Source organism: Notechis scutatus, chromosome 4 (assembly GCF_049901735.1).
Source record: "Notechis scutatus isolate UNSWTSFEM ecotype Mainland chromosome 4, rNotScu1.2, whole genome shotgun sequence".
NCBI classification, from domain to species: domain Eukaryota; kingdom Metazoa; phylum Chordata; class Lepidosauria; order Squamata; family Elapidae; genus Notechis; species Notechis scutatus.
Genome location: NC_142012.1, coordinates 9,027,069 through 9,047,198, shown reverse-complemented (window position 1 = coordinate 9,047,198; position 20,130 = coordinate 9,027,069). Strand labels below are relative to the sequence as shown.

General features: G+C 40.7%; 1 protein-coding gene across 1 annotated transcript in view; it reads right to left on the bottom strand.

The window, feature by feature from the left end:
- SDAD1 (SDA1 domain containing 1) overlaps positions 1 to 20,130 on the bottom strand; it is a 33,637-nt gene that overhangs the window by 11,358 nt on the left and 2,149 nt on the right. Inside the window, exons 2-16 of the mRNA XM_026676468.2 lie at positions 19,586 to 19,690; positions 17,313 to 17,411; positions 15,635 to 15,745; positions 14,629 to 14,700; positions 14,438 to 14,538; positions 13,610 to 13,667; positions 13,028 to 13,102; positions 11,200 to 11,301; positions 10,330 to 10,399; positions 9,242 to 9,345; positions 6,505 to 6,562; positions 5,056 to 5,114; positions 3,387 to 3,463; positions 1,378 to 1,475; positions 946 to 1,022 (exon numbers count right to left, since the gene is read on the bottom strand). Of these exons, the coding sequence (XP_026532253.2) occupies positions 946 to 1,022; positions 1,378 to 1,475; positions 3,387 to 3,463; positions 5,056 to 5,114; positions 6,505 to 6,562; positions 9,242 to 9,345; positions 10,330 to 10,399; positions 11,200 to 11,301; positions 13,028 to 13,102; positions 13,610 to 13,667; positions 14,438 to 14,538; positions 14,629 to 14,700; positions 15,635 to 15,745; positions 17,313 to 17,411; positions 19,586 to 19,690 (1,266 nt within the window). The remainder of the gene's footprint in view (positions 1 to 945; positions 1,023 to 1,377; positions 1,476 to 3,386; positions 3,464 to 5,055; positions 5,115 to 6,504; positions 6,563 to 9,241; positions 9,346 to 10,329; positions 10,400 to 11,199; positions 11,302 to 13,027; positions 13,103 to 13,609; positions 13,668 to 14,437; positions 14,539 to 14,628; positions 14,701 to 15,634; positions 15,746 to 17,312; positions 17,412 to 19,585; positions 19,691 to 20,130) is intronic.

The following is a 20,130-nucleotide window of genomic DNA, read 5'->3' as shown; positions in this document are numbered from 1 at the left end:
AAATGCTTGAAGGCAACTAGGATGGCTTCAAGCTTGAGGCATCTTCTTTCTTGCTTCTAGAACAGGGATGTCCAAATGTAGGCGACTTTTAAGACTCCTGGACTTCAACTCCCAGATTTCCCCAGCTGGCTGAAGAATTCTGGGAGTTGAAGTCCACAAGCCTTGCAGTCACCACATTTGGAGACCCCTGTTTAAGAAGATGCCATCGAAGGCCTAAAGACGATGGATGGCAATCGCAGAAAGTAGCTTAAAGAAGCCAGAACTGTCTTCTACAACCCCAGCAGGTGCAAAGGGAGTTCCAAGCCGGCATGGACAACGTCCAGCAAATGGCCAATGGCACAAAAAAGCCCCATCCTGAACAGCTACAACTCCAGAATCAATCAAATGCAGAAGATACAGAGCAGATACAGGAGGTCAGGACAGAAGAGGTGACTTACTAATGAGGCCAACAGACTAAAGCAGGGGTGTCAAGGCCTGGGGACCAAATCCAGCCCACGGGAGGTTTAGTGTCAGGATTCCTGCAGTTGCCCTAATTAAATCATGAGCCTCGAGCCGTGCTTCAAAAACTTCAAAGGATTTATTAGGAGCGAACATATCGGCATGACCTGTATGAAGCTGATTCTGAGACACGTAATTCACGGTCATCCTTGACCCTAGTTTTCCCATCACCCCTTCTGGGTGTATCATAATTCATATTCTCCAACCGAAACATGTTCGTAGCCAAGAGTCATCAATCACATTCTCCAATTAAGAGATTTGCTCGGCTCATGTTTATACTTATACCTATTATCTTGTGATTGACAAATCAAATAAAGGAATAAAAATAAATAAATAAAGTTCACACCAACTCTTCATCACAATCGGCTCTTTGTTTTTAACTTTTACGGGACGAGCATCGACGGTGAGCCATTCATTCTTTGACGTGAAAATGAAATTATTATTTACCCGGAATTTTTTCTGCAACATTTGTGGATTCAGTGACTGGAACAGGTGGATGAGTGTCTTTGCTGACATCACTACATCTGTGAAGAACAATTCATAACGCTGAGCATGACTTGCAAAGTGAACTTCAGAAATATATATAAAATAGGCCTTTGGCTTTTATTCCTCCTGATGCCTTCCCACTGTTTCCGTTTCTTATTCTTTAATTTTTTACACCTCCCATCTTCCCTACAAGCTGGCTCTGAAGTGAAGCTCTGAAGAAATGTTGGAAATAAAATTAAAAAGCCAATTAAAAGACAACACTCACTTGAAATTAGTAACAAATGAGCTCTGCAAAGCTACCTAGTATCTGAAACAAGTAAACAAGGTCCCTCAGGAGGAAAATATGAGACTACAGAGGTCATTAATTTTGTACACACAACAATAATGACTCACTCTTGTTTTTATGAGATCTGTATTGCACCAGGTCTTGAAGCAAATCTTCTGTCATGGCCAGTGGGCACCGAGCAGATATCTCTTTAATAGCATTGATCCTAAAAAGTTGGAAAATACAACCATTTTTGGAATGAGATACGCTTTCTCTCCCTCCCTCCCTCTCTTATATCGACTCAGAATAGAACTGGATGGGACCTTGGAGGTCTTCTAGTCCAACCCCTTGCTCAAGCAGGAGATCCTATACCCGTGATGGCGATCCAATGGCACGCGTGCCACAGGTGGCATGCAGAGCCATTTGTGCAGGCACGTGAGCCCCAGCCAAACTTACCTGCACTGCGCATGCACATGCCTCCCAGCTGAGTTTCGGCCCATTTAAGGCCTTTTGCAGCCTCCCTGAGGCTCAAGGGAAGCCTCTGCAGCCTTGGGAGGCCGAAAAACGGGCCTTCTGGAAATACTGGAAGTGCCCGTTTTCAGCCTCCAGAGGTCCGCTGGAGCCCAGGGGAGGCTCTTTTCGCCCTCCTGGGGGCTTGAAGGAAGCCTCTGCAGCCTTTGGAGGCCGAAAAACGGGCCCATTTCATCACTTCCGGTATTTACGGAAATACCGGAAGTGATGAAACGGGCCCGTTTTTCGGCCTCCAAAGGCTGCAGAAGCTTCCCTCGAGCCTCGGGGAGGTCAAAAAAAGGCCTCAAACGGGCTGAAAATCAGCTAGAGGCACGTGCATGCGTAGTGCAGGTAAGGGAGGGGGTGTTGCGCACGCATGCGCGCGGGGGGGGCGGCGGCAGGGCGCATTGCATTGTGGGTGCCGGCACGCGCATGCGCGCTATCCATCGTTTCTTGTCTTGCCTTCTGGTGCTTTGGAAAATAAGTTGACCCCCCTCTTCTTTGTGGCAGCCCCTCAAATACTGGAATACTGTTATCAATTCACCCCTTGTCCTTCTTTTCTCTGGACTGGCCATAACCAAATCCTGCAACAGTTCTCAACCGGTCTCCATGATCACTTGATCAAAATTCAGATGCCTGGCAACTGACTCATATTTATGACCCAGGGTCACATGATCCCCCTTTTGCGGCCTTCTGACAAAGCAAAGTCAAAGGGGGAAGTCAGATTCACTTAACAACCAGGTTACTAACTTATGAACTGCAGCGATTCACTAAACAACTGTGGCAAGGAAGGTCAGAAAAAAAGGGGGGATAGTCACTTTAACAAACGTCTCACTTAACAACAGAAATTTTGGGCTCAATTGTGGTTGTAAGTCGAGGACTACCTGTAATCCAGGACAGTAGTCCTTGACTTACAACTGGTCGCTTAACGACCATTCAAAGTTACGATGGGAGTCGAAAAAAGTGACTTACAATTCAAAGTTACAACTGCTGCATCACCCTCTTGGGCAAATGATGGTTATTTCAGCATCTTGGTAACTGGCTGGCCTTTAGAATTAGTTGAAGGATTTGAGTGATTGTGTTTTGCCATTTTATTTTTGTTTGCCATTTTCCAGCAAAAAACATCCATTAGATAAGCTGACTCATAGCACTTAGGCTTATATACCGCTTTACAGTGCTTTACAGCCCTCTCTAAGCGGTTTACAGAGTCAGCCTATTGCCCCCCCAACAATCTGGGTCCTCATTTTACCCACCTCGGAAGGATGGAAGGCTGAGTCAACCTTCAGCCTGGTGGGATTTGAACTGCCAAGTTGTAGGCAGCTGGCTGCAGAAGGAGCTTGCAATACTGCACTCTAACCACTGCGCCACAGTCTTATGACCGTATGATTCACTTAACAGATATGCGATTCTCTTCACAACCCGTGGCCCATTAAACAACCATCACAAATAAGAGTCCAGCCAAATGGGGAATTCAACACGTGACCACAATAACTTACGGTCGAAGTTCTGAGCAACATTGTGGTTATAAGTCGAGAACTACCTGTACTGAATTTTCCAAAGCTGCTTTATCTCCTCCTTAGATGTTGCATCAAAGTTTACGGCCTGGTCCCAAGCTTTGAATGCTTACCCAACGGTCATGACTTCCCCGGAGTTTTTGTCCGTCACAAAGTTGTTGGCTATCGTCATGATGACTGGCTGTATCGTCTGTTGAAAAGAAGAAGGAAAAAAATCATGCCAAAGACTTAGTATGGGAGATTCCTCCCTTCCTCCCACTTCTTTAAAAAGTAAGGAATGGAGTTTAATTACATCAAGATGTGCTGGCATGACGATGCCTGAATTGCACAGAACATTTCGGTAAGCCCAGGGGTTTAAACTGGGCAAAAGATTGGTCCAAAGTCACCCAGCTGGCTTTCATGCCAAAGGTGGCTCTAGAACTCATCTGGTTTATAAGTCAGCATCTTAATCACTATACCAAACTAGCTCTCTAATTACACCACTGAGTCAATTTGCACAGGTTCTACTTTCCATTCTATCCAGGTCTTCAGATTAACAGAAAGGACCTTATAGGTCATCTAGTCCAACCCCCGCCCAAGCAGGAAACCCTACACCATTTTCGGCAGAGGGCAGTCCAATCTCTTCTTGAAAGCTTCCAGGGACAAAGCTCCTACAACTTCCAAAGGCAAGCCATTCCATCGGTTGATTGTTCTGTCAGGAAATTTCTCCTAATTTCTAGGTTGAATCTCTCTTTGTTCAGTTTCCATCCATTATTCCTTGTCTGGCCTTTGGGTGCTTTGGAAAATAGTTTGACCCCCTCCTCTCTGTGGCAGCCCCTGAGATATTGGCAGACTGCTATCATGTCTCCCCTGGTCCTTCTCTTCCCTAGACTAGCCATGCCCAGTTCTTGCAACTGTTTATCATATGTTTTAGCCTCCAGTCCCCTGACCATCCTGGGTGCTCTTCTCTGTCTCAACTCATAAAAACAATTCTATGGTCTTTTAAAGTTGCCAACAGAAAGCGAGGGGAGAGCAGTGCAACAGCTTGCAACCGAAACTGCAGTCCATAAATGTTTTCAAAGATAGTAACTAGGTGACTGAAGTTTCTGCTGCGCAAAATTCTAACTGGAGAGTATGATTGATGACTCTTGGCTATGGATGTGTCCCATTGGAGAATATGAATTATGATACACCCAGGAGATGGGGGGAAACCTGGGTCAAGGGTGACAATGAATGATGTGACTCAGAGTCGGCTATACCCGGCAATGCCGGACAGTTTAATTCCCAATAAATCCTTTTTAAGTTTTGGAAGTTTGGCTCGGGACTCATGATTTAAATGGGGATAAGTGCCAGAATCCTGACACTTTGCACTTTTTCTAGAGTCTCAACATCTTTTTTATAGTATGGTGACCAAAACTGGATGCAGTACTCCAGGTGTGGTCTTACTAAGGCTTTATAGAGTGATATTAGTACCTCACGTGATCTTGATTGTATCTGTCTGTTAATGCAAATACAAGGACAAGTAGGCTGAAGAACAGCTTCTATCCCAGAGCAGTAACTCTACTGAATTCTACTGCATAGTGCAATATTAATGCAATATCACGGGCTTTCAATTCAATTGCATAGAATGTGAAGGATGTATGTTTTTGTTTTATTTTTTAATGTATCATCCACACTGAAGATGGCAGTTCATGTTGTTGTACGAGGTGCAAAGACAATAAAGTAAACTAAATTAAACTAAACTAAGAGGTCTACTTCTTCCTAGTGGTATTTGGCTTAACATGAGCTGTGAAAAAAACTCACCTCTGGTGGGACAAGCTGGTGAGATGCTTGTGCAGCAAATAGGAGAATCTTGGTAACTTCTGCAACAAGAAAAGGATAGTTTTAATGATGGACCAAGAGGTGCATGAGTTCTGTTGAGGTAATTCCCCATTAGGAGAATGAGCGCATACAGGGAGACGTATAGAGAGTAGTGTTGGAATAATATACACAGAGCACACAGATACACTGTACAGTAAATGTAGGTTTTTACTTCCAGAAAGGTTTAAGCAAAGTCCAAAATAATCAGTCCAAAAGTCATTCACAGGTAAAATCAGTCAGTTTTTCAATCCAGGGATAATCCAAATATCAAAGTCCAGTGTCAAAAACAGTTCGGTATCAGACTTACATTAAATCCAGTAATATCAGTCAATTAGAAGAAATGGAGCAACGGCAATACTTTCCAACAGAAGGAAACAGAGATACTCACTCAGACACACTCTCTTCTGAGACTAAGACTGAAACAATCCAGGTTTCTGGCTCCATCTTATGGCCGTTTGAAAAACCACACCCAATTGCAGTTTTTGCAATCTCTTAAAGACACAGTACTAAAATGTTTATCCTGGTTTATATATTTCTAACCCAAATACCTGTTAGGTGACTTATATTCCTAACAAGTTCCTCAAACAAAATAAAATCATTAAGTTTATCATTAAAATCATTAAGGGCAAAATAAAATCATTAAGTTTATCATCTTGTTTAGGACTGTGGGCAACAACTGGCACCGATTCTCCACATTTAATAATATTTTTCTCCACACGACTTGAAAACACTGAAGATTGAAGAGGTTTCAAAGGTTGAAAAAATGTCTTGAAGATTCTGTCAAACACCCAGTCCCCCTTGGAAAGGGAGATAACAGAGCCTAAATTTGATAAATAAATCAAAATAAACTGAAGCTTTGGGCCTGAAAAGTGACTTGCCATTTTCCAGTAGTCTGACTTCCCAAAAAAGTTAAATAATAACTGTTTTTAATACTATGCAATTCAGATTTTTTTATTGGCAAATGAACAAGTCCGCCTTTATCTTCTTTCAAAATCAAGGGTATTGTTGCCAAAATAAAATAAAATTTGTTGGAGAAAGCAGCAGGTAGAAAAAGGCTCACTTTTCCAGGAAGCTCCTGGAATAAGAAGAGAGGAATTTTTTTCACTGCTCATAAAACTGAGCAATATTTTTCTGCTAGCATAGAATTCATTTCTGTAGGAACACAGAAAAATCCACCTTTTACGCTTTTCTTTGGACCTGAGTAATTTGCTTTCTTGCTCTGAGTTTTTAAAAGATCAGAAAGGTCCAGGATGGGCTAAAATTAAAACCGGGCAGGCCTTAGCAAGAAGAAACACAAAGCAGAGTAAACAAGAATCTCCTTGCTTCTTGCAACGGGGAAAACCACAAAGTGAAATGACATTGGGAAGGATATATTGAATTGATACCACTTACCTCTTTGATGGGGTTGCAGAAATCGTTGTATGAAAGGATAAAAGTTGAAGAGGAAAAGCTACGGAAACGTAACAGAATTGTCAAGAGGTCAGCTATGAATGAAATGGGACTGAGTTAAAAAAATAAATAAAATCCCACCCATTACTAAGCTAACTTTGCAGCAAAGCCAAAGCGAAACACATCTGGAACATCATTAGAAGTTAAATCTAACCTGCCAACCTCCAGATATACTAACTACAATTCCAACTGTCCCCAGCAGACAGTTGTAGCTTAGAATCCAACCCACTAAACTAAATTTAAAATTTAAATTTAAAGATTAAATTCAACCCAGAGACCTTTCTACTTGGAATGACACAACCGACATGGAGCAAAAAATCACATATCATTACAGTGGCAAGGATAATCTTTGCCCAAAACTGGAAATCAACAATGATACCCATGGACCTGGCAATAACTAATAAAATCCACCAATGTGCAGAAATGGTTAGACTAACCATGTTACTAAAAAACAAGGAAGAGGGGGAGTTTTTTACAACTTGGAATATATGGTACAAATGGTTGTATAAAAAGGAAGTAAAGATGTCGAGTGAAACTGATGAAACAAACAACAAGGGAAAATGGAAATAAGGATAAATGTATATATAGCTATGTATATTATGTAAAGTAATATAATTAAATAATTGTATTATAACTGTAATGATAACATAACAAAAAGTAACGATTTAAGAAATAAGTTATATATTTACTTGTAACAAATGACTTTAATTGACTCTAATAGAAATGTACACTACTATGAAAACGTTGCAAAAAAAAAAAAAGAATCCAACCCACCACTTCCTAAGTTACAACAATTAACCCATGGAACAACTTGCCACCAGAAGTTGTGGGTGCTCCATCACTGGAGGTTTTTAAGAAGAGATTGGACAGTCGTTTATCTGAAATGGTATAAGGTCTCCTGCTTGAACAGGGGGGTTGGACTAGATGACCTCCAAGTCTCTTCCAACTCTGCTATTCTAATACTTTCACTACTGTATCACAACGGTGTTCATATACTGTATTTTTCGGACTATAAGACTCACCGGACTACAAGATGCAAAAAATGGGACGTGCAGAAGGTTTGGGGGACCAAAAATGGGCCCATATTCGCTCTATAAGATGCACAGATATTTCCACCCACTTTTTTGGGGGGGGGGAGTGCGTCTTATGAAAAATACAGTAATTCTTCTGATCCCAAAAGCTGAAACTACGCATGTTAAGGTGGCATTTACTATCAAGCCATGTAAACGTTTTACAGACCATCAGCAATTCTCACCGTATGTTGAGATCCAGATGGGCCCCACTTTGCTCTGATGTAGCTGTGAAGACCCTAACTCTTAACCCAGATCTCTAGCAAGGGAATGAGACCTCCTCGATTTGTGGTGCTTGCCATCTTTTGTCATTCATTGATTTTATTGTAACTGTTTCTTGGAAGCCACCGAGTTATTGAGAACTGGGCAACATGCAAGTTTTAAAAACATGATTACAAATTAGCTTCATTTTGAGGATTGCTGAAGGCAAGAATTGTTAACATGCAGAAAAACAATTAACACAGTGATTTGTGGCACTGAATGCTTGGCCTCTAAAAAAAATCAGAATTTGAGCTAGAGGTAGGATATGTGTTCCTAAATATAGGTAGTCCTCAACTTAGAACCATTCATTTAATGCTTGAAGTTACAACAACCCTGAAAAGAGTGACTTACGACCGTTTTTCACACTTATGACTGTTGCAGCATCTCCATGGTCACATGATCAAAATCTGGCTGCTTGGCAACTGGTTCATATTTATGACGGTTGAAGTGTCATGTGATCCGCATTTGTGACCTTCTCACAAGCAAAGTCAACGGGGAAGCCAAATTCACTTAACAACCATGTTACTAATTTAACAACTACGGTGATTCACTTAACAACTGTGGCAAGAAAGGTCATAAAATGGGGCAAAACTCCCTTAGCAACTGTCTCCCTTAGTAACAGTAATTTAGGGTTCCATTGTGGTCGTAAGTCATAGGTTAGCTGTATTCTTTATCAGTGGCCACAATATTTGGAAGCACATTTTACTTTTCTGCCCCAGACCACCCAAAAATAAAACAAAGGGATGGAAGAGATAGACAGATATATAATTCAAACTCGAATTGATAATAAAAAGGGAAAAACTTTTGAATGGAATAATTGTGTGCGGAAAAAATTGCAAATGTGACGGATATAAGAAAATGTGTATAATTATTACAGAAATTGAATAAGAATATGGTTAATATTGTTAAATAAGATAAGAGAATAAAGAAAAATGAAATAAGCTGCAATATGAAATGAAATTATATAAAATAAGACAATATTGTTAAGTAATGCATGAGAATATTTAAAGAAAAATGTGATAATAATACGATATGATTTTGGATATGATATGGTTAATATTGTTAAATAAGACAGAATACTTAAAGAAAAATGAAATAAGCTACAATATGATATGAAATTATATAAAATAAGACAATACTGTTTAGTAATGCATGAAAATATTTAAAGAAAAATGGGATAAGTAATAATGCAATATGAATTTGGATATGAAAGCTGGTATGTAATTATGGTCACGTTTGTATTGAAATGTGAAAACCTGGAACCACATTGTTCACCTAAAGAGATGTTTTTAAAAGGAAAAAAAATAATTCAAAAAGAAAAGAAATATAATTCAGAATATTAACTTTACCTCATGAATCGCAACCAGCCTAGAAATTAGATCCATCAGCATCATCTTCACTTCAAACCTCTCCTTTGAGGATTCCAGATTCTTTAACAGTTTCTCTGCAAAGTCTGAAAACAACAAAACATTGATGAAGATCACAGAAAACATCTAGCAGGGTGAGCTGACCTGATGGGCTCGAAATTAAAGATTGTTTTTTTCCTGTGTGACAAACTGGGCTCAGTGTTACACGGATGCCGAGAAGTTTTGTGCCCGATTAAAACACAATGATGTAGGTGTGTTTAACAACTAATTCCCACAACACTGTCAAACTATCTGGTAAGGTTGTATTGCTATTATTCTTCTCATCTTTCCTATTACCTATCTCCTTACCTTCTTCTGACTATAACTTGGTTGCTTGTATCTTACAATTTATATTGTTTTATCTATGTATCTTTTCTTTTTATGCACACTGACAGCATATGCACCAAGAAAAATTCCTTGTGTTTAATCACACTTAGCCAATAAAGAATTCATTCATTCATTTAGTATCCTATCATGATTTATGTAGATTATTTAGTATCCTATCACTAAGTGTTGTATCTTATGATTTATGATGTATTTTTATGATGACTTATGATCATGATTTATCACTTATTGCTTGTATGTACACCGAGAGCTTATGCACCAGAGACAAATTCCTTCTGTGTCCAATCATACTTGGCTAATACAGAATTCCATTCCAATTCCATATTTTCTGTTCTGTTTGTTCCATTCCATTCCATATTTTCTTTTCTTTCTTTTTTCTTTTCCATTTCATTTCACTCCACTCCACTCCACTCTAATTCTAATTCCATTCCTATTCCAGAAAATACCCCAAAAGAGACAGTGTTAAGTAGTGGAAGAGGAGGTGATTGAATATTCCTGAAGCTGGTTTTGTATGGTGTGACTTGAAGATACCTGAGTATCAAGGTATAGGAAGAATCTGCAACTGAAGACCATGCCTTTCCCATCTAAACTCTAATCAGGATTGACTCCACTCAGCTTCCAAAAGACAATAAGGTAAGTCAGAAGCTCCTCCTTGCAATGATTTATTTCAAACCCAATGAACTTGCCTTGGGGATCATGGATCAAATGGATTGCTGAAAAGTTGAACACTTCTGGTTTCTTCTTTTTCTTGTGTTTCTGGCGAAGAAAGGAACAGACGTGTTCAGTAAAGAATGGGATCAATAATTACATTTCATTAGCCTCTCTGAATTAACTTCCTCCTGGGAAAAGTGATACAGATGGAAAGAATCAGCCTGCAATATCTGGCTACTGGGAAATGCTTCCTCTAGACCTGTTGAACTTCCATGTCTTAGCTTAAAATCTATTTGGGGGCCATGCAAAGTGAAGTCCAATAGGAACATCCTGTGTATTGTGGCCATTTTCCAGATTGTTAATCTATTCAGTTCACACAAGATCTTCCACAAATACGCTGAAATCAAGATGCAATAGCAATAGCACTTAGACTTATATACTGCTTTACAGTGCTTTACTGTCCTCACTAAGCAGTTTACAGAGCCAGCATGTTGCCCCCAACAATCTAGCTCCTCATTTTACTGGCCTCGGAATCATGGAAGGCTGAGTCAACCCTGAGCCGGTGGGAACTGCTGGCAGTATGTAACCCACTATGAGTATTCAGTAACTGGGTGGCATTTATGGCCATTTGCCCAGTCCCACAGCCACATAACTGTGTTTTGCTATGGTTTTGAAAAAAAAACCTGGTTTTTTTTTGTTTTTTTTTTTTTGGCAAAATCACACCCACCACAACCTATCAGTTCACTTAATGACCACTCCCCAAAAAATTCAAAATCAGGCTGGTTAGATGACTGACTACAAGCTCCACTCCCATCAGGGATATTAGGAGAGGCATCGAGAACAGGTTGCAGGATAGATCTAGATCTCCTTGGCTGAGCAGGTCTACCAAACCACACATTACTCACTTTTAAAACGCGCATAGCTTTCTCTAGTTTCTTCTTGTTCTTCGTCGTTTTCTTTCCCGTGGCGTATCGTACCATTAAGTCTCTTGCTGAAGGACCATCATCCTTGAAGAATATTTTATAAAAGAGAAATTGAAGTCAGTAAAGCTTTGCATAAGGAAAATGCAAAATACCACTCTTTATCAAATTCTATTCCCTAGGTCAGGAGTCTTTCATCCCTCTGCTGCGGTTCCCTGTCACCGGTCAGCGCCACAATTTTGAAAGGAGCTTCCAGTTTGGGGGTGTGTGTGTGAAGGGGAGAAGCACAGCGTGCCAGGAGTCTATGGCAGTGATGGCAAACCTTTTTGTTGTGGTGCTCTGAAAGTGCAAGTGAGCACGCATGCTGGCACCCACAATGCAATGTGCCCCGCACCCCCTGCGCATGTGCGCACAGTACCCTCCTTGCCACCCCCTTACCTGCACTGCATGCACCTCCCAGCTGATTTTTGGCCTGTTTGAAGCCTTTTTCGGACTCCCAGAGTCCCAAGGTAAGCCACTGCAGCCTTGAACGGCCAAAAAATGGGCCCGTTTTTCAGACTCCAAATACCGGAAGTGACGAAACTGGAAGTACCGAAAGTGAGGAAACGGGCCCGTTTTTCGGCCTCCAAAGGCTGCAGAGGCTTCCCTCGAGTCTCTGGGAGGCCGAAAAAGGCCTCAAACAGGCCAAAAACCAGCTGGCAGGCGCACGCATGTGCAGTACAGGTAAGTTTGGCTGGGCTCGCGTGCCCGCACAAATGGCTCTGCGTGCCACCTGTGGCACGCGTGCCCTAGGTTCAGCATCACGGCTCTATGGCAAGGGGTGGGTTTTCTGGTCAGCTCCACAATTGATAGGGCTTTCAGTTAGGACAGGTAGAGGAAAAAGGACGCCGCACTAGGACACTCTATGGTGGGGGAACTGGACTTCCGGTTGGCTCCAGAATTGATCGTGGGGCTTCCGGTTAGGACCACTCTTTAGAGTGTTTAAGGTTGCCAATCCCAGCCCAGGATATATAGACATACGGAAATTTTGTACAACTTCCTCTACAAATTTTGCTACATCTTGTTGGCAATGCATAGTCAAATGGTTGTGGAATTGAAAATAAAGACACTTTGGCAACAACGAGTTAAATAAAAATTCAGAGACAAAATGACCATAGAATCCTTCGCATCCGACATTGTCCGTGGATATTTACTCAGCTTTTGAATTTAGAATAAGAAAGTTGGAAGGGACTTTGGAGGTCTTCTAGTCGACCCCCTGCTTAGGCAGGAAACCCTACACCACTTCAGACTTTTAAGAAGAGATTGGTTATCCAATCTCTTCTTAAAAACTTCCAGTGTCGGATCGCTTACAACTTCTGGAGCCAATCAGTTTCACTGATGAATTGTTCTGACTGTCAGGGAATTTCTCCTTAGTTCTAAGTTGCTTCTCTCCTTGATTAGTTTCCATCCTTTGCTTCTTGTCCTCCCTTCAGGTGTTTTGGAGAATAGCTTGACTCCCTCTTCTTTGGGGCAGCCCCTGAGATATTGGAACACTGCTATCATGTCTCCCCTAGTCCTTCTTTTCATCAGACTAGACATACCCAGTTCCAGCAACCGTTCTTTATATGTTTTAGCCTCCAGTCCCCTAAACATGTTTGTTGCTCTTCTCTGCACTCTTTCTCTTTCTTTTAATGGAAGGGCATTCAATTAGGGTGGTACAGCCCAGACATAAGCTGTGGGAGTGGTACAGTCCAGGTGCACACTTCTCATCTTTTGAGAATTAGGCCCAAGGCATGTCGCTGAGTTATTTATTCTGGATTCCAGGTGCACTGACCTCCGATTCTGAATCACTGTCTTTCTTTCCGTCTTCGTCTTTTCCGAGGAAAAACGTCAAGCCAGCAACTTGGATCTACAGAGCCATGAGAGCCAAAAGGATGTTCTTTTAGAAAATCCAACACCTTGGGGCAAACAAATTTCATACACTGCTGAACTAACAAAGTCAGAAATATTATTTCCACCCACCCACCCCAAATTAGGGAAAAAGTTCACGTGGACCTCGACTTACGACAATGGAGCCCAAAATTTCTTTCGCTAAGTGTTATGGCCTTTCTTGCCAAGCTGGTTAAATGAATCATTCTAACTGTTATATTAGTGACTCGATTAAGGGAATCTGGCTTCCCCATTGACTTGGCTCGTCAGAAAAAGGTGATCACACGATCTCAGGACGCCGCAACTGTCATAAATATGAGTCAGTTGCCAAGCAACCTAACTTTGATCGTGCGACCATGGGAAAGCTGCAATGGTCTTAAACAGGCATAAGGTTGTTTTTTTTCAGTGCCGTCCCAACTTTAAACGGTCACTAAATGAACTGGCATAAGTTCATTTATCTACACTTGGACCAAAATGTTTATTTTACCTTGGTGACTTTGGAAAAACAAGCCAGCGTGATGACATTCACAGTTCGGGCATCATTCCTGTTTAAAAAAAAAAAAAAGGATACTTTACAACAGAGACTGAGAAATTAAATACCATGTTATCCCGAAAATATATATTTTTTTTGCCTCCAAAAGAGGCATTAGGTCTTATTTTCAGGAAATGTCTTCCACTGTCTCACCTCACAGTGACGGTATTGAAAGCCCCGCACAGCAGGAGCCTGTGTAGCTGCTGTTGGCCCACTTCTTCTGTGGCCACTTGCACGCGGTGACTCCTAGCCTCCGTTTCACTGTCAGAGGCCTTCAGGAAACGAGCTCTGACAGCACCTTTGACAGAGAAATGGAGGTCGGGGGACACGACATGCATCAATCTGGAGCTCTTTTCTCGGCAGCAGAGGCCTTTCCTGAACACTGATAGTGAAACGGAGGCCGGGGGCGATATACACAAGTGGCCACAGAAGAAGTGGGCTGACGAGGAAGATGTCGGGGTCTGGGAGGCCTGGCTGCAACTGATAAGTGGGTGCGGGGCATGTGGAGCAGCTCCACCCCATCCTCACCCTAGCTTTTTAACCTATGCGCCGTGACCCACCTCATGCAATCAGGTGCAAAGGAGTGGGCGGGGGTCTTTATTAGGGCTTATTTTGGGGGTGGGGCTTATATTGGGCGCACATGTAAAAATCAAGGTAAAGCTTATTTTGGGGAAAGATCTTATTTTCGGGGGCAAACTCTATATGTGTTTTATTTTCTCTGATATGTCACCGTTGTTCCTGCCCGCTGTGGACCCTAAATCTTGTCCGTGCCTTTCAACCTACCAGATGTTCCTTCTATACAGCTCAACCATCACATCCAGTGAAATCTTGGCTGCAGTTGAGTTGCTGTCTTGCAGCATCGTGTACATGAAACTCTGAAGCATCTGCCAAAAAAATAAAAATAAAAAAGGGACACTATTTTTGAGGAAAGAGCTTTCCAACTTGAAAGCTGATGGATCCAGCCAAAAACTTACAGTGTTCATTTTGTTGTTCTTATGTTTGGCGTTGACATTCTTGATGTCGGTAACGATGTGAGTGTACAATGTCTGTCAAAATGAGAAAACTTAAATGTCAGTAGGGATAATTGTCAATCTTCCTTTGAGAAAAATGAAGAGGAGCCAAAGCAGAGATTCCATGACAGACCAGATAAGATTTGTTGTCACTTTTCTGCGTGTGCAATAGCACACATTAAAATGAAATTCCAATTCAAAAGAATCACACCCATACTGTATTTGCCAGCTATTATTGTTATGTGTATATGCACATATGTTAATCAGTCTATTTTAAATACATAGCGTAAAAGAGTCTTGAGGGTTAACAAGGTTGATATTATATGGTACAAAGCTATTACAGAATCGAGCCTAATCTTGCATAAGGGAATGCAATGTAATAGTAATTTAATAAGTATAGATAGAAAATGTGTAACTATTTGTCAATTTGTAGAACAAGCGGGAAGAGGACCTATTAGATCTGTTTGAGATACAGGTATCAGCATTCAACCAGGGTGGAATTGTACTGTTTACTGTTAATTTTATATTTTTATGTACACTTTTTTCTCTTTTTCTTGTTTGCAGCTGTTTTGTTGTTTTCTACTTTGCATTTTGTGTTTTATCTTCGGGGGAAATACTTTTTTTTTTTTTAAAGAAACAAATGTGGAATTTTGCAGCATATAATTAAGAGACCAAATGCAAGCATTTAAAAAAAAATATTATCCCGTGTCTTGCTGATTTTTAGTTCTTCTCACAGCTGTTATTGCTTCTCATTAGATTATGCAATTCTGCAATATTTCCATTAACATCTCTCAGACACAAAAAGGCAAACAAGGTTGGTGGATAGCTTACAGTATTGAAATTAGATCATTCATCTTCTCAGACTTTAAAGGAAATGCTAAATGTCTTGTAGCTTTTACTTTTTTTCATTAACATTTTTTAAAGTAAAATTGGCACAGGTTTTTATTTTAAAGTTAGTTCAGCTACTCACTTTTCGTAAAAATTTATCATGGCAACGGAGGAGCTCAAAGAACAGTTCCAACAAACTGGTGGGATTAATCAGGTTTTTGTTTCGTAGCAAGATCAGAGCTCTGCAAAACGTCTGCAAAAAGGAGAAAGGAATTACTAAGAATGACAATAATGAACTGTGAATAGACCAGATTGCAACACTAATACTAAAACAACCAATCTATTTTATTCTTTCATCTCATTTTTGTCACCTTGTTACTTTTTAAATAACACTTGGACTTATATCCCGCTTTATAGTGCTTTGCTGCCCTTTCTAAGCAGTTTACAGAGTCAGCCTATTGCCCCCAACAATCTGGATCCTCATTTTACCCACCTTGGAAGGATGGAAAGCTGAATCAATCTTGAGCCAGTGAGATTCGAACTCCTGGCAGTGGGCAGTCAGTCTATAATTCTGCATTCTAACCCCTGTCCCATCACGGCTCTCAGAACAGAAAATCACTGTTCTTTAATGTTGGTAGACAGAAGCTTCAAAGCATGGGCAAATATCAGTCATTCGAAGTGGACCAGCAGAATTCAATTTTAATGAGATTTTAGTAATAGAATATTTCAAGTTTGATTGTATTTTTTGCTGGCTTCCTGCTAGCTGGGGAATTCTGGGAGTTGAAGTCCAGGCACCTTAAATTTGCAGACATATGGGTAGCCTGACTTACGATTGGTTGCTTAGTGGCCGAAGTTGCAATGCACCTCCCCAAAAGTACTTAAAATCTGCTTTCGAAGTTGGAGCAGCTATGCACTTGTAGTCACATGACCACATTTTAGGAGCTTGATAGCCAATCCATGTTTATGGCTATTTACAGTGTCCCATCATAGTGTTCTGCAGTCACATGACCATGATTTTTTTTTGCCATTTTTGTGTTTTCTTCCAGTTTTTGGAACAAAACACCCCATAGCAAATGATGACTACAGATTCACTTAACAATTGTGGTGATTCACTTTAAAAGATCATAAAATCAGTCACAGGATGATCTGCTTTATGACACAATATCCCACCATAATTTGCAAGCTCCATAATTGTCGTAAGTTGAGGACGACCTGTACTGTCCTAGGAGGTCAGGAAGAAGCCAACTGAATCTCTTCCCAATGCTTTCTCCTTTTCCTGGGCTCAAGGCATGCTTCGACCCCTTTTAGTTTTGTAACAGTTTCTGAATATTTTTTTTCCAAGTTGGGCTGTTGGTTTGAGATCCGAGCTTGGCAATTTGGTTGCAAACATTTCACCACCATTCGAGGAGACATCGAATAGTGACGACCTCGAATGGTGATGAAATGTTTGCAACCAAATTGTCAAGCTCGGATCTCAAACCAACAGCCTAACTACCAACTCAAGCTACTAATATTCAAACGCATTTCAATATTTTCCCCAAGGTCACCTCCATGATTTCCTACAAGCTTAGTAGAGGCTCCAGCAACCATGAAGCAGAAACCGAGTTTTTCACAGCTTTTTTCACCTTCCTTTAACAACAAAGCATGATATAAATTTATCAGCATGGCAGCATGAGATATGCCAGTCTTATCTATTCCAAAACATTGGCTCCAATCTCCTAAAACAAGAAACTAAAAGAACACTGGACAAAGTTGCTCCCCCCCAAAAAAAGAGAGTCCTCTGCTCCCAGTGATCAAACATCTGGACTGCAGATGCTCACCATCCGAAGATCTGGATCCAAGACCGTGTGACAATAGGACAATAATTCCTTCAACTGTTGTGGAAAGTCTTCTAGATATTTAGGGTAGCAATGGGCAACCTGTTTCAAAAACCAAAGAAATTGAAGTAAAACTATTCCCACAGCAATCAAAAGGTTTATTTGCATCAAAATAACATTAAGGGTGGGGTAATCAGATGACTGAAGTGGATTTCTTGAAGAATCTTTAAGACAACCTCTAAAGTCTCACTAGGTGCCAGAATACAGGTATCAACTCTCTCAGGTAAACCAGAAAGGAAAACAATTAAATGAGCCAAATCTACTGTACTGCAAGGCTACATTAACAAAATATTTGAAGTCTGAAGGCATCAACTTTCTGCTGCCATTGTTTGATCAACTAGGGCACGTTCTTCCCAAAATTTCTTCCTTTGACTGCTTAGCCACTGGGAACTACTGCCTTTCTTGCCTGATCGTCTACGGAGATTCTCAGTCATTCCGGTCATGATTGTCCCATAGGTACTTTTTCAAGAGACAACTGGACTTTCTGGTTTTCTTTTGAAGATGTTTCGCTTCTCATCCAAGAAGCTTCTTCAGCTCTGACAGGATAGTGGGGAACGGAAGGATCTATACTCCTTGCAGACAGCTGGTCATTTGCATTGTTTTAGCGGATCGTTGAGGTCACTTGGTGGTTTATCATCAGGGTCACCTGAGTGGTGCAAATTGGGGTGGAGCCTCCTTGGAACTGTTGAAAGGACTGTGTTGTAGATTGGAGATAGATGATATCGTATCCTTCCCCCTCTGTTGAGAAAGGGCTGTTCAATTTTGACATAGATGGTCATCTCCAATCTACAACATGGTCCTTTCAACAGTTCCAAGAAGGCTCCACACCAATTTGCACCACTCAGGTGCAAAAGGATGCAAATGACCAGCTGTCTGCAAGGAGTATCAATCCTTCCATTCCCCACGATCCAGTCAGAGCTGAAGAAGCTTCTTGGATGAGAAGCGAAACTTCTTCAAAAGAAAAACCAGAAAGTCCAGTTGCCTCTTCAAAAAAAGCACCTTTGGGATTCTTGTCTGATCACCCACTAAAGCATCTTTCCTTTGTCCAAGGTCATCCACACATTTCATTACAATAGGCGATCCCGTCACCCATTCAAAATACAAAATATCTAAAAACTCGCCAAGATTTTGATTGTCTTACACGAACTCTCAGCTTTGAGGTCACTGGAACCTTGGAAGATTTGGGGTTCTCACATTTTTCTGTCTTAGGAACTGGGACAATCCCGTTTCTGAGGACCCTGCTAATCCCTGCCCCAAAGGGAAATGCCTCTTAACACCTTATCCTCTCATTCCCAGGTCCCACAGATAACGTTCAATCCACAATAATCACAATGCAGTTTTCCCCAATCTGGCATTCCCTGGAAATATTGGGTATCATTGGAGAAGGTTTCACTACCGAAATGAAGATTTTCCCCCTTAAAAGAGGCTTGCTATCAATGGGACACCAATAACTTGAGGATATTTTATCTCTACATAGCAATTTCCATTTAATATGCATGAATGCATATTTCAAACTGTATTACAATGTTTGGGAAAAGTATTTCAGAGGGCAGAATGATAGTTCTGAAGACTGCTTTTTAAAGCACCTATGTCATTTCCTAGGACTGTGCAGCTATCTTCTGAAACACGACTCAGTGAAGATCAAGTTGTTTTAAAAAATTACAGTGGGTAATATGTTCATGCTCCCACCCACTCCAAACCAACTTTTTGAAATGAAATCTGAAAAACTGCACCCCTTGCTGTGTAACTTCTAATCTATACGCTGAGTTTTATTTCCATCACGGTATCCTTGCAACTCAAGTGTGATGAGAATTTTCTATGAAAACAGTGTTAAAGCCACATTCAAAACTGATGATTCAAGCAAAGGAAACTTCTAAATCATTTTAGCTCCATTTATTAGAAATGTTAGAAGTGATTATTCTCACTTGTTTACATTTGGGACTGTCCATTAGAATTATTGGAAGGAAAAGACTCTGTGTTTTTACTCTGTTAATAATTTGATTCCCCCACCCCTCAATAAGGGAACCTTCAACTAATTCAAAGGTCTCCAAACTTGGGAACTTTTAAGGCTTGTGGACTTCAATTCCCAGAATTCCTACTGGCCGGAAGTCTTAAATTTGTCAAGTTTGGAGACCCCCCGATCTAATTCAAGCAAAATTCTCTCTCTTTCTCTCCCTCTCATATGCACACACGCCATATACACAGATAAATTTTACCTGGGCCAAGAACATCACCAATTCACCCAGTTCTTTATTGGGCTTTGCCGGCTGAAGTTTGAATATTTCCACATTGGATTTATAATGGCGATACTGTTGAAGGAACTAGAAGAAATCCAAACAAGAAAAAAATATTTTCCATTGTAGTTTGTGCTAAATATCATACCTGAACTTCAGCTGGGAGCAAGCATTGAGAGGGATTCTCAACAAAACAAATAAGAATATTCTATTCAAAAGGAACAGTGGGATTGTAAGATTTACTAGGAATGGCAAATTTCCTGAATGTGCAAACAAAGCTTTTCAGTATATTATCCAATGGAGTGAGGTAACATACAATCAGTTAAAACAGTCCTACCAAATGACTGGATAACATCTTCCGTAATTCCATTTATTATACTCGTATCAAATTACAAGAGCTAGATGATGTACTGGGAATAGTTGCTTTTAAAGTCCAATGAAACACTTTATGGCAAATTACAGGTAGTCCTCGACTTAAGACCACAACGGAGTCCAAAATTGATATTCTGAGTGAGACATTTGTTAAG